General features: G+C 36.2%; 1 protein-coding gene across 2 annotated transcripts in view; it reads right to left on the reverse strand.

Moving 5' to 3' along the window:
* Positions 1 to 16,700, reverse strand: part of si:ch211-186j3.6 (neural-cadherin) — a 298,085-nt gene that overhangs the window by 82,951 nt on the left and 198,434 nt on the right. For both annotated transcript variants that reach the window (XM_052561240.1, XM_052561239.1), the window contains 2 exons: positions 13,123 to 13,216; positions 11,872 to 12,056 (listed from right to left, as the gene is read on the reverse strand). In XM_052561240.1, coding sequence (XP_052417200.1) covers positions 11,872 to 12,056; positions 13,123 to 13,216 — 279 coding nt within the window. The remainder of the gene's footprint in view (positions 1 to 11,871; positions 12,057 to 13,122; positions 13,217 to 16,700) is intronic.

A 16,700-nucleotide genomic window follows, 5' to 3' on the forward strand; every position in this document is an offset into this window, starting at 1 on the left:
CGTGCTGCTGAGACCTGCAAATTATTTATAGGTTGTAGTATTGTACGAATATTGTCCCACTGATAAATACAGTGCAAATAGTTCTGTCCCTTTGGATAACAGTGAAGTGGAAATTAAAATCAATAATAGACTGAACAGTTCCATGTCTGTAACATTTACCACTCTCATCTTTTAAGTCATAAGGCACTAGGTATGTGTGTGTGTGTGTTTGCGTGTGTGTGACATTAATAAATAATTGTAAAAATGAATATAGTTACATTTCTAAATAAAAATAGTAAAATTAGCTCTATGCTGCTCAGTGCCCCTGTAGCCTACCCCAGAGCGCCCTCTCGCAGCTGTAGACGGTAATGTTTTCTCTTGGTCTTGAATAAATGTGACATATAGTCCAGTGCGACTTATATATGTTTTTTTCCTCATCATGACGTATTTTTGGACTGATGCAACTTATACCGAAAAATACAGTTAACATTATTATTATTATTTATTATGAGAGTAATTGACACAGACTAGAACTTTAATGTTTCACCCAATTCAGCTCATATCTTTAGACTCGTCCGACTCGTGTTGCTTGTATAACTGGCCAGACTTACCTCCCCAAAAAAATCCTATTTAATTTTATTTCATAAATTTAACTATATTTATTTCCACTTCACTGTTATCCAAAGGGACAGAACTATTTGCACTGTTTTTATCAGTGGGACAATATTCATACAATACTACAACCTATAAATAATTTGCAGGTCTCAGCAGCACGAATTATGTGCCCAGCTACATCTGATTCAAATATTATGCTAAATAACAGTGAGCGGTGGTTTCAGACATTACAGTGCTTCACTCGCACTGACTCTTATTCTGCCTGAAAGAATGACAAGACCGAGCTGAAGGCTGTCAGATGAAAACCGATCCGATTCGACCAATCAGATGAAAGCACCGTTTCAGCTCCGCCCACAAGTGCGAATGAAATATTGAAGCCATAAACCGAAATGATCAAAACATACACGGACCAACTGTCTTGTCCATGTTGTCTCACTTGATTGAATCCTCTTCTTGAGATTTGAGTCTCTGACCTTCTGTAAGCCCCGCCTTGTTCACACAATGATTGACGTGGCGCGAGGGCGGGGACACGTGATCGGCTCGGAATGCATTTTCAATGTGCACATTGAATTTTGCTACATTCATTGCGGGACACCGAATGAAAATGCAATCGTAAGTGTCTTGACTGTGAGTGTTAATGCAATTAAGAAAAATAGCATTTAAATGATCATTTTGCCACAGTTTTTGCTTTAACATGTTAGACATATCTAATCATTTCTGTAATACATTTTCATTTTAATTTTGCAACTTATAAAGCGTTAAAATTAATATTCATTTTACATATTAAAACTGGTGTAGTAAATGGCAAATGAAAATTATGTAATTTAATTTTCATTTTCATTTTGCACCAAACCTTGCACAAATGTATTGGAAAATGGAAATGTATATACAGAAATGCATTGCCATTTTACATATTGCATTGCCATTTTGCATATTACATCCCAAATTGAATAATGCTACCCATATGCTTCCATAGATATTACTGTGCTTGATTGGCCAGCCAACTCACCTGACCTGAACCTCACAGAGAATATATGGGGTATTGTAAAGAGGAAGAGAAGTAACACCTGACAAACAATACAGAGGAGCTGAAGGCCTCTATCAAAGCAACCTGGTCTTCAGTAACGCCTCAGCAGTGCCACAGACTGATCGCCTTCATGCCACGCCGCACTGAAGCCCCAACCAAGTATTGAGTGCATAATTAAACCTACTTTGGATTTTTATTTTTATTTATTTTTAAGTTTCCTACTTTTCATTTTTCTAAGCTGTAAGTCACCATCAGAATTAAAACAAAAAAAAAACTCTTCTATTTTCAGTCTGTAAATCTAGAATATAAGAAAGTTGGCTTATTTGAATTAAATTACACAAAATAAAGTATATTATACACCTGTATATTATCACTATGGTTACCGCTACAGGCACATTTGAGGCAGCTACCAGCTCCTCGTATGACCCCGGGGTCAGGAGTCATAGCAATACACACACACAACGTAAACGTCAGTGGAAGCACCATCGCCATGTGTGTTTATTGACAACAGAACACTGTGTAGTGAGAATGTGGGTAAAGTAACGGTTAGACTATTATTGTGCTTAAGCCTGCGTCTGCCCAGACCCGATTCTTTAGCACCAAAACAAACACACCCATACCCCAACAGGACCTGCTACGGTGGCCGAGAGAGAAAACATGCTGCAAATGACAAAAATACCTGTAAATTATGAAAACATCTTCATCAGTTTGACAACACGTGCTGCAAATACTAACAATACAAACAAATAAAGAAATGTGCTGCAAAAACACAGACCACATCGGAAATATTTAAGGGAACCGTAAAGTGACAAATGTGGCTGGGACATATAATTTATATTTATAATATATATTTATAAATGTTTGCTCTGAAAAAATACATTTTGTTTATTTTAACAATCCTAGTCATACGATTCCTTAGCTATGTGGATATTATTAGCCTAAATAAGCTGACTAAATACACAATTTCTGTACCTGTGAAATGTAAGCTGGCTTACCTTACAAAAACTAACCATAGTCTGTGGTTTTACTATTGAAATGAACTAATAAATAAATACATTTTATATATATATATATATATATATATATATATATATATATATATATATATATATATATATATATATATATATATATATATATATATATATATATATATATATATATATATATATATATATACACACATATATAAATGGTTTCTGTAATCATTAACAAATTAACCATGGATTTACTACTATAACCATAGTTTAACCATGGTATTTGTACAAATATGGTCATAAAAATGGTAATCAATACTAAAACAAAAACAAACAAAAAAACACATTATTTAAATTTTCTTTTTGTTGGGGTAATTTTGTTTGGTTTGAGTATTTGCAGAGCGTTTCTTTATTTGTTTGTGTTGTGAGCATTCGTAGCTTGTTTTTGTATTTCATTGTGTTGAGTATTTGCAGCACTTGTGCTGTCAAACTGATGAAGATGTTTTCTTAATTTGCTGGTGGTTTTTCTATTTGAATGTGTTTTGTGAAGTTGAGCTCTCTCGTCCACCGTGCATTGCCCCTATTTTGAAATCTTTACCCCACACGTACATTTGCAACCATGGCAACAACGATCGCGGAAACAAGCGAAGATGACACACAAGCATATTCAAACAAAAGCCAACATGGATAAGTTGTGTGAAACAATGCAAAATCATTACTCACCTATCAAAAAGAAACAAATAAACCTCGGCGTCCGATTCGAGCCCTTCCCAATCCTTCAGTTTCTCTCCGCCGCTGGAAAGCTGCTCCGATATTTAGGCGGGTCCTACCTCTTTCTTGATTGTAAACCCTCTTTTTTTATCCGCCATCGCTCTCAATAAAAGCGTCAGCTAAATGACTAAATGTAAATGTAATGTAATATGCATCCTGTGTACTCAAATTGAGCGCTCTCTTCTCGCTATCAGGACAAGACACGCCCCCTTACCGCTGATTGGCTACAAGTGTGTTTTGGGACTCGGTCAGACACAGCGGTCAAAAGCGTGTTTCAAAAATCATTTAGTACACGTTTAAAGGAGCGGCGGGCCGGGTCGCTTCTACTTAGACTAATGTACATCGCGGAAACTCAGATGAATCCTCTGTTTTACCAATAAAACCTTTCATTGAGAAAGTGAGGGGGACGGATCTGGTTACTATGAATCTGGGGGGGTCATGTCCCCCCCGTCCCCAGTGCCATCTGTGCCCGTGCTCAGAGTGTGTTATTATTTAATATTGATCTATTCTTATGTTTAAGAATAGGTTTAAAATAAGGTTTTGACTGATGGGACATGTCACAGATAAACAGAAGATAATGAAAATATAGTTTTGGATATTTTACAAGCAGTCTCTTGTGTTTTTGCTTATTGAGGACATGAAAGAGCTGTCACAGCAGATCTTGTCTCGTGTATAAAGTCCTGCGATGACACACATTCAGCTGATGATGATGTATGTTATAACATGCACACATTGGAAACCATGTATATTTCACTGTATTTTGTTTATGTTGCAAATACCATTTATTTCAGTATTGTGATGCTAAAGATGTACAAATTGCAGAGACAACCCGTGACCCTGCTGTTCCCAATTTATCCCCTTACAACATCTTATGAGGTGATGTGAATCTAGAAGTTTCATTTGGAACTGTAACTCTTTTAAGTTCATGTTGCAACCCATCCATTTTGACAGTTGCAATTAGGGGTGTAACGATTCACTCGTTTTCTCGATGCATCGATTACAAACCCTGTCAATTCATATGCATCGATCTTGAAACATGATTTTTGAATCGTGAATCGCTGATCTTGGACAGTAATCGATTCAAAATGCTAAGAATCGAATGAATCGCGATTTCTATAGCGATTCAATGCTTTCAAAATGTATACACATTAAATTACTACACGCACGAATTAATGGAGACCTTGAAGAGTGTTCGTGAATCGTGCCTCTTATCTGTCCTTCACGCGCTGCACTGTTTACCGCCTGTGAGAATGTCACAGGATTGCGCTCGCGCTCAGTTCGTCTCTGACGCAGCTGACGTGTGATCTATAGGACTCGTGGCCAGTAATGCTAACGTAAATTAGTTTTACTTTTCTGTAGTTTGTCAATGGCTCTCTGCATCTTACCGATGGAGTTACCGGAGCCGTCGACAGCTGTATTTATTGTATGGACGGAGCAGAAATGTAAGTGTCTAAATCATACACACAGATCCATTGAATGATAAATGTTTTTAAACAATGCGGATGAACCGAATATACGAAGGAAACTTTTAAAATTAACCACAGCATTAACAATGACCTTGAAATAAGAGCGCAAGATTTATCTGATAATCAGATGCATGAAAGTAGCGTTTGTTTCATTAGTAAACAGACATCTGGCGGGTTTTCTCTCAGAATCATTCGCTGATGGAGAGGAAAAGTTAAATAGAGATGAAGACGTTTTCACACTGAAAGAGAAGCGATCTCGCTCTCATAGACGTGCCAGGCTATATCTGCAGCTAAACTGAATAAAAGCAGAATGAACTGATGAAACAAAAAAAAAACCCACAAACAATTTATGAATAATGCAGTGCTAATTGACATTTATTACAGTACAGAAACTATAAAGTATATTTTCTACCTTATTCTGTGCAGAAAATTTAAAGAATTGCTAATTAAATGTAGCCTAGTATATAAAACAATCCTAAAATTGCCATTAGGAAAAAAATATTGATTACAAATGATTGATTATTGCCCAGCAGTGTATTTGATTTATTACAGCTAATTAAAAGTAATTAAAAAAGAAGATAATAGAGGTATGGGTTGGCTTGTAAAAATAATAATAATAATAATTATTATTATTATATAGGCTACATACATAAAATGATTGTATTTGACATTTCTGTCACTTCTGAAATTATGGCTACGCCCCTGGTGTGACAAAATGTTAGCTTATACATAATACTCTTTAAGCTCTTTTTTAAAAACTTGGCTTACATACATTTTTACGTATGCCATGTCGCATCATTAAACTAGCATTTAACAATGGACAATTTTTTTTTTTCTAACCTATGGTTCTCTAACCATAAATGCTACTGTAATTTGCCCCCTGTATAAACATTTAAAGAATTTAGTAGAAGCATTTAAATAATCCCGTGAATGCACTTAAAGAATGCAGAATCGAATCGTTATAATCGAATCAAATTTAACCTGTTAACTGTCACTCACGTTTTTGAAGATAGACATGAATATGCATGATACAAACCTACATTTTTTATAATTCATGACTGAAAACATTTTGTAACATGATTTTGATGTGCCATTTACATGGTAATGCAATGTCTGATTTTAAAATGGGTTTTGAAGGATGAATTTTGAGATTTTATGTTTTCAAGTCATATATAACTTCTGATGATTTCTAAAATGTGATAGAGAAAGAGGCAACGAGGAAGTCTTTTTTTTTAAACAAAGGTCAAAGCTCCTTTTGTAATGTAGATTTCTGAGGGTGCACTCTTGTCATAAATTAATCTATTACTTTTCCTACATAATTTTTAACAAACAATATTGGTAAAATATATATTTGGGAGTCTTAGACTTTTCCAACGATATATAGTTTGTCAAGATTAGATTAGATTTGATTGTAATATAGTAAAGTCAACGTAGGCATTTAACAGGTTAATTGTGAATCGAATCGAATCGTTCTAAATTTGCATAAATCGTTCTTGAATCATATCGAAAACCTATGAATCGTAATCGAATCGAAGCCTTGCCAAAGATTCACAGCCCTTGTTGCAATAGATTTTTTTTTTTTTTTCAAGTAATGCATTTTTCTTTTAGAATGGTACCCTATGACTTTGTACATGTTAAGGCGTTGAGCTATGCTATGCATTATTATATGTGTTCACGTATTAAAAGCATAATAATATTTTATTAAACATTTCTAAGAGACCCTAAAACAACATGAAATAAATAAGTAAACACAAACAAACAACACTGTGGAATGACACATACTGCATGTATCCATAACGAATGAACAGAAATTAAAATATATATATGTGTTTACACGTATACATGAATACATGTATATAATTAGGAGCACTTATAATGCAAATGTCTAAATAATGCAGTGAAACCTAATCTGAGACAAATACCCAAAGGGAATATTTACACTCATAAACGGATGGAAACATATACATAGCTTAAATCAGAGGTTTAGCTGATGATGCTTAGGAGACTTTGATATTTGGTGAACTAACCACAGTGAATGAATGCCAATAATTTCCCAATTTCTCTTTTTAATGATACCACAAAGTCCAGTTGTGGTGGAAAACTCAGTGTTAGCCAGGAGATGAGGATCAAAACATGAGACATTTAAAAAGAAATTTAAGATAAGTCCAAACTGGCTAAGTCAGAAGCCTCAAAAGTTCAACCTCAAAAAGCTTTTCATGTTGCATGTCCTGCAGAATGTGGGAGTTTATGTAGAAATGTGTGTATGTGTATGCCCTGTTTGTGTACAGGCAGAGCAGAGGTTATGGGAATAAGCTTGTGTGAATTTGCACACACGTATTCGGTTATCTCTATGAGCTAGCATGGGTGTCTAAAGGACTTCTGCAACTACTTTCCCCTTATATTTCACTTTACAATCAGTTCACTTCCCGAGATGCACAGAGCAAGCTATAATCTCAAAGCAGCAGCATTAAACAGGCCTTACGACTCTCCGTTGCCTTCAACATTTGCTCCTGAAATGGGATTTAAAATGTCAAGGAGGCAGTAAATAGTGCGAAAGTCGAACTTTCAGTTAGCCCAGAATCCAATGCATGTTGAGACAGGACTCCAGGGAAATAAACAGCTTAAGTATTTGGTCAGAACATTAACCCATACCTCTATTGACTAATGCCATGTTCATGTGCATTTTAACAACTTCTGATTTTTTAAAGTCGACTTTTATGTGATGAAAGTCGAGTCGACTAGTTGCCGATTACCTCATTAATGAACAAATAAGCCTGACCCTGGAGCTGAGACACAAACACCTTGTGCACAGCTATGGCATATGACACAGCACTATTGCCAACATGGCTATTGCTACTATAATAACAAAATTTTGTCTTTTGGTCATTATACTTCTCATAGAATTCTGCTCGTTCTAAATCAGATACAGATAAAGTAGCACACTAAAGATTAAATTTATATGAATGCATTAGTGGGAGCGATTGCCTGTGTGAATTAATTCTACATGGCAGTGTTTCTCTACTAGTAGTGACGCTGTGGGATTTAGTTATTAAGACATATATGCTTGAACTTTTTAGTTTCTAAGCTATTTTATTGAGAAATCACTGAACAGTGTTGAAAGTATATTTCCGAGCTGAATGATTCTGTGTGCTCAAGATCTGTGCGTGATCTACTGTCTGTAGCCTATGTGTGTGCATTACAGTGAAGCAGCGCATTAGATTAGAACCGAGATTAACTTACCTAAACAATAAGCTGTTTAAAACGAGCATTCCCCCATTCAATTTTGAGCATCCAGTAATATAATGGCGTCTTGTGGAGTATGCATTTATTTGTCATTTTAACTGTTTGGAAATTGAGCGTAAATGTGCAAGACCTTCAAAGATTTCCTATCCTGTTGCGCCCTCTATAGGACCAGCGACTAGTCAACAAAGCTTAAAGCATCTTGGCATTTCATCTCAGTCGACTAATGGATTTATCGGTGCAACCCCTACATTTTAAACAATGCCTAAAATACTGACAGATCCTGACGTCCCCTTCTGAAACCAAAAGCCTTGTTTTGAGACTTGTTTGTTTTTTGTTAAACTGTTGCAATTTTAGGGACCTAAAACTCCTTAGGTATTAAAGATAAAAGTCCAAACTCACAAAAAGGCTGAAGGTAACTGAGTGTGAAACAGGTTCCAACACTAGGTTAATGTACAATTTGGCAAACACTGCCACATACCAACTCACCACAATTAAAAAATATAAATATCACTTCTACATAAATGCATGGTATTTATCTACAGTCACAATTATTTCACCATGAACACTTCCAGATAAATCAATAATTAAGGTAATACAGTTCATGCCATTAACCATACAAATTTTCAATGAGCAAATGCATTATCACTGTGATACAGTACTGCTTTATGGTAGTTTTGCTTTTTATCATTATGGTAAAAGCTGGCAATTGGGCATAGCAACATTCATATTCATATTTATTGTAAAACTATGTTATGGGGTGGGCAATATACCAGTAGACATGATAAAATCTTAGGGCTGTGCAAAAAATTTAATGCAATTTTCATGCACATCTCCTCAGTAAAGACGCTCCTGTAATTAGAAGTATATCTCCAGCACGTGCGTTCAGATCATGGTTGCCAGGTTTTCACAACAAATCCTGCCCAGTTGCTTCTCAAAACTAGTCCAAAACTAGCCCAATTGCGCTTCCAGGAGGTTCCGCGATAAAAAAAATGCTTTGCGGGGTTAAAATTTAAGTATTATGGCATGGTTGCCTTGGTAAAATTCGCATTTTATGGGCTTAATATAACGTTATTGGTATTGTCGCTTCGACACGCGGACATGAAAAACAACCACAGACTTGGCAACATTGGTTGGCATTTACTACACCGAGCCGTAATTCACTGACAATCTACACAAAATCGATTTTAAAATCGGTGGTGATTCTTTGTCGATTTTGAAAGCAATTTTGTGTTAGTTGTCGGTAGACTACGGCTCTGTGGAGTAACTGCCGCTCCACCTGAACCAGTGTTGCCAAGTCTGCGGTTGTTTTCCAAGTCTGCGGTTCGAAGCAACCCCATACCAATAAAGAGACATTTAGCCCCTAAAATGCGAATTTTACCAAGACAACCATGCCAAAAATCAAAACATATATTTTAACCCCGGGAAGCATTTTTTTTTTTTATCTGGGAACCTCCTGGAATCGCGATTATTTTTGGACTAGTTTTGAGAAGCAACAGGGCAGGATTTGTTGTGAAAACCTGGCAACCCTGATCTGAACACACGTGCTGGAGATAATAATTCTAATTAAAGGAGCGTCTTTACTGATGAGATGTGCATGAAAATCGCATTCGATTTTTTGCACAGCCCTATAAAATCTGTCACTGCTCTTTGACTAAATCATTTTTGTAACCTTAATAAGAAGAAATTGACATTTAATTTACACAGTGAAGAATATACTGTGTTTTTATACATTGGATTACTTTATACAATGCACCTTTTTTATTAATTTGTTATGTAGTTTTTTTTTTCCTATTACTTGTGATTAGTTTATTATTTAATAACAGACTGTTTACTTATCTTTGGTGAGTTTGAGTTTATTTTTTAATAAAACTCCCCCCCCCCCCCTCCCTTTAAAGAACACTTCACTATTTTTGAAAATACGCTCATTTTCCAACTCCCCTAGAGTTAAACAGTTGTGTTTTACCATTTTCGAATCCATTCAGCTGATCTCTGGGTCTGGCAGTAACACTTTTATCTTAGCTTTAGTTATTAATTCCAATTTATTTGGCAACAATATATCCTAGAGGGTTAATAGTAAATCGCACTTCATTTAGTTTAAAGACTACAGTAAATAGAAATATGGGATGAATATCTTACTCCACAGCCCACAGTAGATTATCTGATGAAACTACAAACAATGCAATAAGAGTAACTAAGATTGTTTTTAATGCCACACATAAACTTGCTTCAATTAGGGATTGTCAGAGATTATAGAAAGAAGAGGCATTTACATAATACACTGTGGTCACAAGTAATCTGTGAAGTAACAATGAGAAAATATATAAACTGTTTGCTCTTTCCATGTCATAAATTCAGTTGCACTGCCAAAATCAAAGAGAAATCTCTTTATAGGCTTATGAGGTTGCTATTGGCTTACATTTTATATTCTCTTTCCATCTCCCACAAGGCCTTTTCCCCCAATTTAATAGTCTTAAAACTACAAAAACCTCAGCTATAGTCCATTTCATTTCAGCCCAGTCTTGTTTTCATTAAAACGCTGGCTGTCGTAATGTCACCAAAGTCAATAAGCTCATGAGTTTTACTGCCACAACATGGCACACAATCAACAGAAAACCTGATTCCAGGCCCAAACAATCAAACTATTTTAATGTCTTTGATTGAAATAAGCAGTGGACACCGACTCGGCTCAAGTCTCAATAGTGATGTATACAGAGTGCTATTCATTACCAATCAAATTAGTTTTAGAGCCTTTAAAATGATTTCAATTGGAAGTAACATTTACAGCAGTATTATATGCAAACTGTATAATCCAATTGCATTCCAAAAAGATTAAAGAATAATTTTATAGAAGGTAAGCTTAGGTTTCAGGCTTTTAGCTCTGCACAAATAAAATGATGAATCAGAGCTGCTGTTGTCATGAAACTGAGACTGCATATTGTTTCTTGTTGACTGTGCCAAAGCATGAAAGAACCTTTGTCATTTGCAGTATCAACACGGCTATAGATGGTTACACAGATACAGGAAAGATGATGAAGTTACATATAAAAATGGTAGTCACCAAAGGCTGATCAAGTCTGAAAAGACACTATATATACAGTACAGACCAAAAGTTTGGACACACCTTCTCATTCAAAGAGTTTTCTTTATTTTCATGACTATGAAAATTGTAGAGTCACACTGAAGGCATCAAGGGCTATTTGACCAAGAAGGAGAGTGATGGGGTGCTGCGCCAGATGACCTGGCCTCCACAGTCAACGGACCTGAACCCAATCGAGATGGTTTAGGGGTGAGCTGGACTGCAGACACAAGGTAAAAGGGCCAACAAGTGCTAAGCATCTCTCGGGAACTCCTTCAAGACTGTTGGAAGACCATTTCAGGTGACTACCTCTTGAAGCTCATCAAGAGAACACCAAGAGTGTGCAAAGCAGTAATCAAAGCAAAAGGTGGCTACTTTGAAGAACCTAGAATATGACATATTTTCAGTTGTTTCACACTTTTTTGTTATTTATATAATTCCATATATAATTCTACATGTGTTAATTCATAGTTTTGATGCCTTCAGTGTGAATCTACAATTTCAATAGTCACGAAAATAAAGAAAACTCTTTGAATGAGAAGGTTTGTCCAAACTTTTGGTCTGTACTGTATGTGGTTCTAGTGGAATTTGCAGATAATTGGAGAGAAGAAAAATTCCCAAGACTAAAAGCTAGCACTGATTACTGATCAGCCAAAATCTAATTTTAAAGTCAAACAGCTCTACATCATGCTGTTACGAGGTAAATATAAACTGTACCTGCTAATCTCAAAGAGGCTGAGTTGTAGATGGCATCGTCCCGGAGATCTTTCACATTCACCTTCACGCTAGAGACGGCGTCTGGCCACACCCCATCTGACACTCGAACCTGAAAGTCATAACTCCCAGGAGGAGCGTTCTCCTTGATGATGAGGAACCCTGTCCGCTTGTTCAGGATAAAATAACTGTAGGTAGAAAAAAATAACAGGATTAAATATTAACTGTCTGACTGCATATTCGTTACTGTTCTTGTTAATACAGAATAAACAACTTGTTTTGTGAGTGTTTTCTTTTCTAGAATATTGTGAACTGAAGATGAATGGCACTGGAATATAGATTTCGCTGACCTCAAAATAACCTCATCTGAACTCAACATCTTCCAAAAGTGAAAAGCCCAATTTATGAGTCGACTTCTGACCTGGGCTTTACATAAATGCTTACACAATGTACACTAAATGTGCACAGAAACTCTATAGAAAGAATGAAAGCAAACAAATTTCAGTTACAAGCCAAATTATATTAAATGGATAGTTCACCCAAAAATTCACCCAAAAATGTAATTAATTACTCATCCTCATGGCGTTCCATACCTGTAAGACCTTTGTTTATCTTCAAACACAAACACTTACTATGTTTCTGGATCATGTTATGACCCTTGCTGTCAATGGTGGGTTCAGAGAGCTCTCGGAATTCATCAAAATATCTTAATTTGTGTTCTGAAGATAAAAAAATGACTTACAAGTTTGTAATGACATGAGGGTGAGTAATTAATGACAGAATTTTCAGGGTGACTATCCCTTCAAGCTTCAATGATTTAATTTTTTCCCTTTTTTTCCCCCTAAAAAATATACATTTAAAGTCTATTTTTAACTATATTCTCTTTATGAGTGTTCTCACATTATGTTGCGTGTATTGAAGGTTCTGACACAGCGAGAGCTCAGGCGCCTATGTGTGCAAGACATCTCAAGGCTGGCCCTGTCAGGATCATCTTATCATTGTATAGGCCTCTCCAGTAAAGTGCACAACATCAATACAGAAGAGCAAGAGAGGAAGACAGATGCTGAGATGTGAGAAGAAAGGATTTGACATTGTTCTTAGAGATCCCTTGACCCCTTTAAATAACAAAAAGAGTGCAGGAAGATGTGTATAAACATGCGAACCATGTAGGGGGGATGATGCAATGATGTGGACATAAAGGAAAATGATGTAGAAAGAAACAGGAGTAGAGAAGAAAATATAAGAAGGTCTCACTTAGGAACGTGTCCCTCGAAGGCATACGTCTTGTTATCCCAGTCATCTGGATCTGGTGAGTAAACCTTCCCCAATACATTGGTTGGCATTCTCCCTGTCATGATATATATATATATATATATATAAAAACTTGTCAAAACAACATTGCATGAGCACCAGGTGTAGTACACAGTATGCACAGTATAAATACAAGCTTGTGTGTGTGTGTGTGTGTGTGTGTGTGAGTCTCTGCAAGCATTCAGCACCATCAACAGATATATGTCTACTGACAACCGTAAGCTGAAATACAGTATGTATTAATCTGTTTGTGGATATGCATTTGTAACACAGGGCTGTTAAATGCTTGATTCTGATCTGTTGACAAATGATAAAGTGTGCAATTTTCCATTAAATGCACAGGGAAATTTTATTTTCTTTTTTTTTTTTTATTGACAGCATTACCTGGTATTCAATCTATCAACCTTGGCATGGAATGTGTAAGAAAAAATTCTAAACCCTAGAGTGTTTTAAGGCCAAAAACCTGGCAAATGTCTTGAAATAACACATCTGAACAGTGTCTTGAGGTGTGGTAACCATGAAACATGAAGGATAATCAGTAGTCTGTTTGAAAGGAAAAAATTAATGACGAGCTGCTGAATAATGTGAATAGGTATATGCCGGTGTAAAATTTCCATGCTGTGATTAATTGCTAATGCTTTTATCACGGTATACAGTATTACCACGATATTGAAATGTAGGTAATTTATTGGTCATAATACAGTATAACAGGTTTATTAAGTTTCTTCTTATAACAAAAAATAACAACGCAAAGCAATACAGAAAAATATATAAAGTTAAAAGTTTTACATAGATTAAAGTGCAAAACAACTATAAAGACCAATAGGTATCATTTTACAATAAGATCTCATTAGTTAACCTTAGTTATTACATAGCTTTGTGGAATACTTGATTCTGATTGGTCAGTCGTGACATTCCAAGGTATGTTATCCCTGGATAACATCCTGTAAAAGCTAATAACACAGGCTCACCCGGGTAAGCTTTGCGTTTGTTTAGCTAATAAAATATTAAAACTTGATTCAAAATGGTGTACAACTGTTTAATTATGTCATCCTGGTATTGCGGACTCGCTCTCGATACCTCTGCTTCTCGTGAGGGTCCTGATCACCCTGTCGGGGTTTATTCTACAAGAACAACTGGCTGGTTGTAAATGATCCCTTACTTAATGCATTAACATTCACAATCGCTACAAAAAGTTAGTAATCTTTGCAAAAAAAATAAATATAATACAATTCTTAGTTCATGTTAGCTCATTAAATGACACAGTTGCAACTTTCGATTTTAACAGTATATTATATATTGAAATACCTAAGATTAATGAATGTTCAGAAGATTTTTTCATTGGCAGTTTAGGTTAACTAATGAATTAACTAATGTTAACTAATGAAGCCCTAATGTAAAGTGTGAATGAACAATAAAGAATCAAAACACTTTCAAACAATGTCTAGGGTATATTCTAGTCCAGATTGAAATGTAAAAAAAGTTTATAGTTTAAAGTTAAAATAAACTTGACACTGTGATGAACAACACAGGAAATACACAAATCTTAAAGGGGGGGTGAAATGCTATTTCATGCATACTGAGTTTTTTACACTGTTAAAGAGTTGGATTCCCATGCTAAACATGGACAAAGTTTCAAAAATTAAGTTGTACGTATGAAGGAGTATTTCTGTTCCAAAAATACTCCTTCCGGTTTGTCACAAGTTTCGGAAAGTTTTTTTCGAGTATGGCTCAGTGTGACGTTAGATGGAGCGGAATTTCCTTATATGGTCCTTGGGCACTTCTGCCGGAAGAGCGCGCGCTCCTGTATAGCAGAGCACAGCAGAGACATTTCACTGATCAGAGCGAGAGCGTCGCGAAATGTCACAAAAGAAGTGTATTTTTGGTTGCCAGGGCAAGACAACCCTGCACAGATTACCAAAAAAAAAAAAAAACAGCAATAAGGGACCAGTGGATGGAGTTTATTTTTACAGAGCATCAACGGAGTTGTGCAAGTGTTTGTTCCCTGCATTTCGAAGATGCTTGTTTTACAAACATGGCCCAGTTTGACGACGGATTTGCGTATCGTTTATTTCTTAAGGATGATGCAATCCCAACGAAAAAGGGCCACGATCGTGTGTTGGAACCGCAGGCGGTGAGTAAAACTGCTTCAAATATCTCTGCCTCCTTGTTAGTGCGTCCGCCTCCCATGCGAGTCGTTGCTGCTGCTGCTCTTGTTCAGTTTCAGCCTCGGGATCTGATTCTGGATCATAAATATACGCTGAATCTGACTGTTAGCCATGGTTTGTTTTGGTTGTTTTTTTCCTCATGGTGTCACAGCTTCCAAACACTCTCAACGCAAAAGCCTACTCGCGCTCGTTATTCTTTAGCTCCACCCACACGTCACGCCTCCAGCCGGTCGTGTTTTTCCGGGACAAATCGGTACAGACAATCTTTCTCTTATGAATATAATAAAACTAAAGACTTTTTGGAGTTATGAAGGATGCAGTACTACTCTATAGGTACTCAAGATTAACAGGATATTGAGTGAAAACGGGCATTTCACCCCCCCTTTAATGGCTATTTAAATATGTTTAAGAAAGCTGAGCCAGCTGCTTTATTTATGCGGTTTCCAGGGTAACGGCTGTATTTTCTGCAGTTTAGCGCCATCTGCTGTCAGAGAGTGAATGTGCTTTCAATCAGCACGTCTCTCACGTGTTTCCATGTGCTTCTCATGTGGGCTTGTTTACATTAGAGCACACACGTGTCTTTCAAGCAGCATACAGCTGTTTGGTGGATTTTTACCAGTTTCTGGGAAAAGTATTCTTAAAATGTATCCAAATTCTGAATATTTTTTGATATATAATTATTCACGGTATTTAGAAGTGCCCACGATAACAATATTGTGCATATTCATTACCGTAATATATTGCATTACCGATATATTATCTGTCAGGAACACATTATAATTTGAATCATCCAGCATGCCAAAGTCACACAACATCACAGTAGTCGGGTTTCCATCCAAAGCTGCAAATTTACCTTAAGCGCAAAATTGGAACTTCGCACAAAACATTTGCGAACAAGCAAAGAGAACAAAATCATCACTTCCTGATAAACTGGCACTATACATCACTAAGAACAGTAGGAGAAGCTACTAAATATAATAATTTCCCTATATAATAAATTATTTGCACCTCTGAGAGAGCAGACTAAACACAATGAATGCGCTTATTGCTTTCGGAGGTGGATGATGCTGTTTGAGAATGTAGTTTAACAGTTCTGGGAGGCAATTAAACAGAAATACTTTGATGACAGACTTTGCTTGGGGATTTCTGAATGACCATAACAACATTTCAGATCCTAGTCAGGATTTACCGTCCATAGCAAAGTCACAAAGTCATAAAAAAAATTCACAAAAAGCATTTCCATCTCCCATTATTTGCATTAACCCTTTTTCGCACAAGTCAAAAACCACCTCAAGCAAGTGTAAAAAAAAAAAAAAAAAAAATTGCATAAAAGCAGGGTAATGGAAACCCAGC

Source organism: Carassius gibelio, chromosome B7 (genome assembly GCF_023724105.1).
Source record: "Carassius gibelio isolate Cgi1373 ecotype wild population from Czech Republic chromosome B7, carGib1.2-hapl.c, whole genome shotgun sequence".
NCBI lineage: Eukaryota > Metazoa > Chordata > Actinopteri > Cypriniformes > Cyprinidae > Carassius > Carassius gibelio.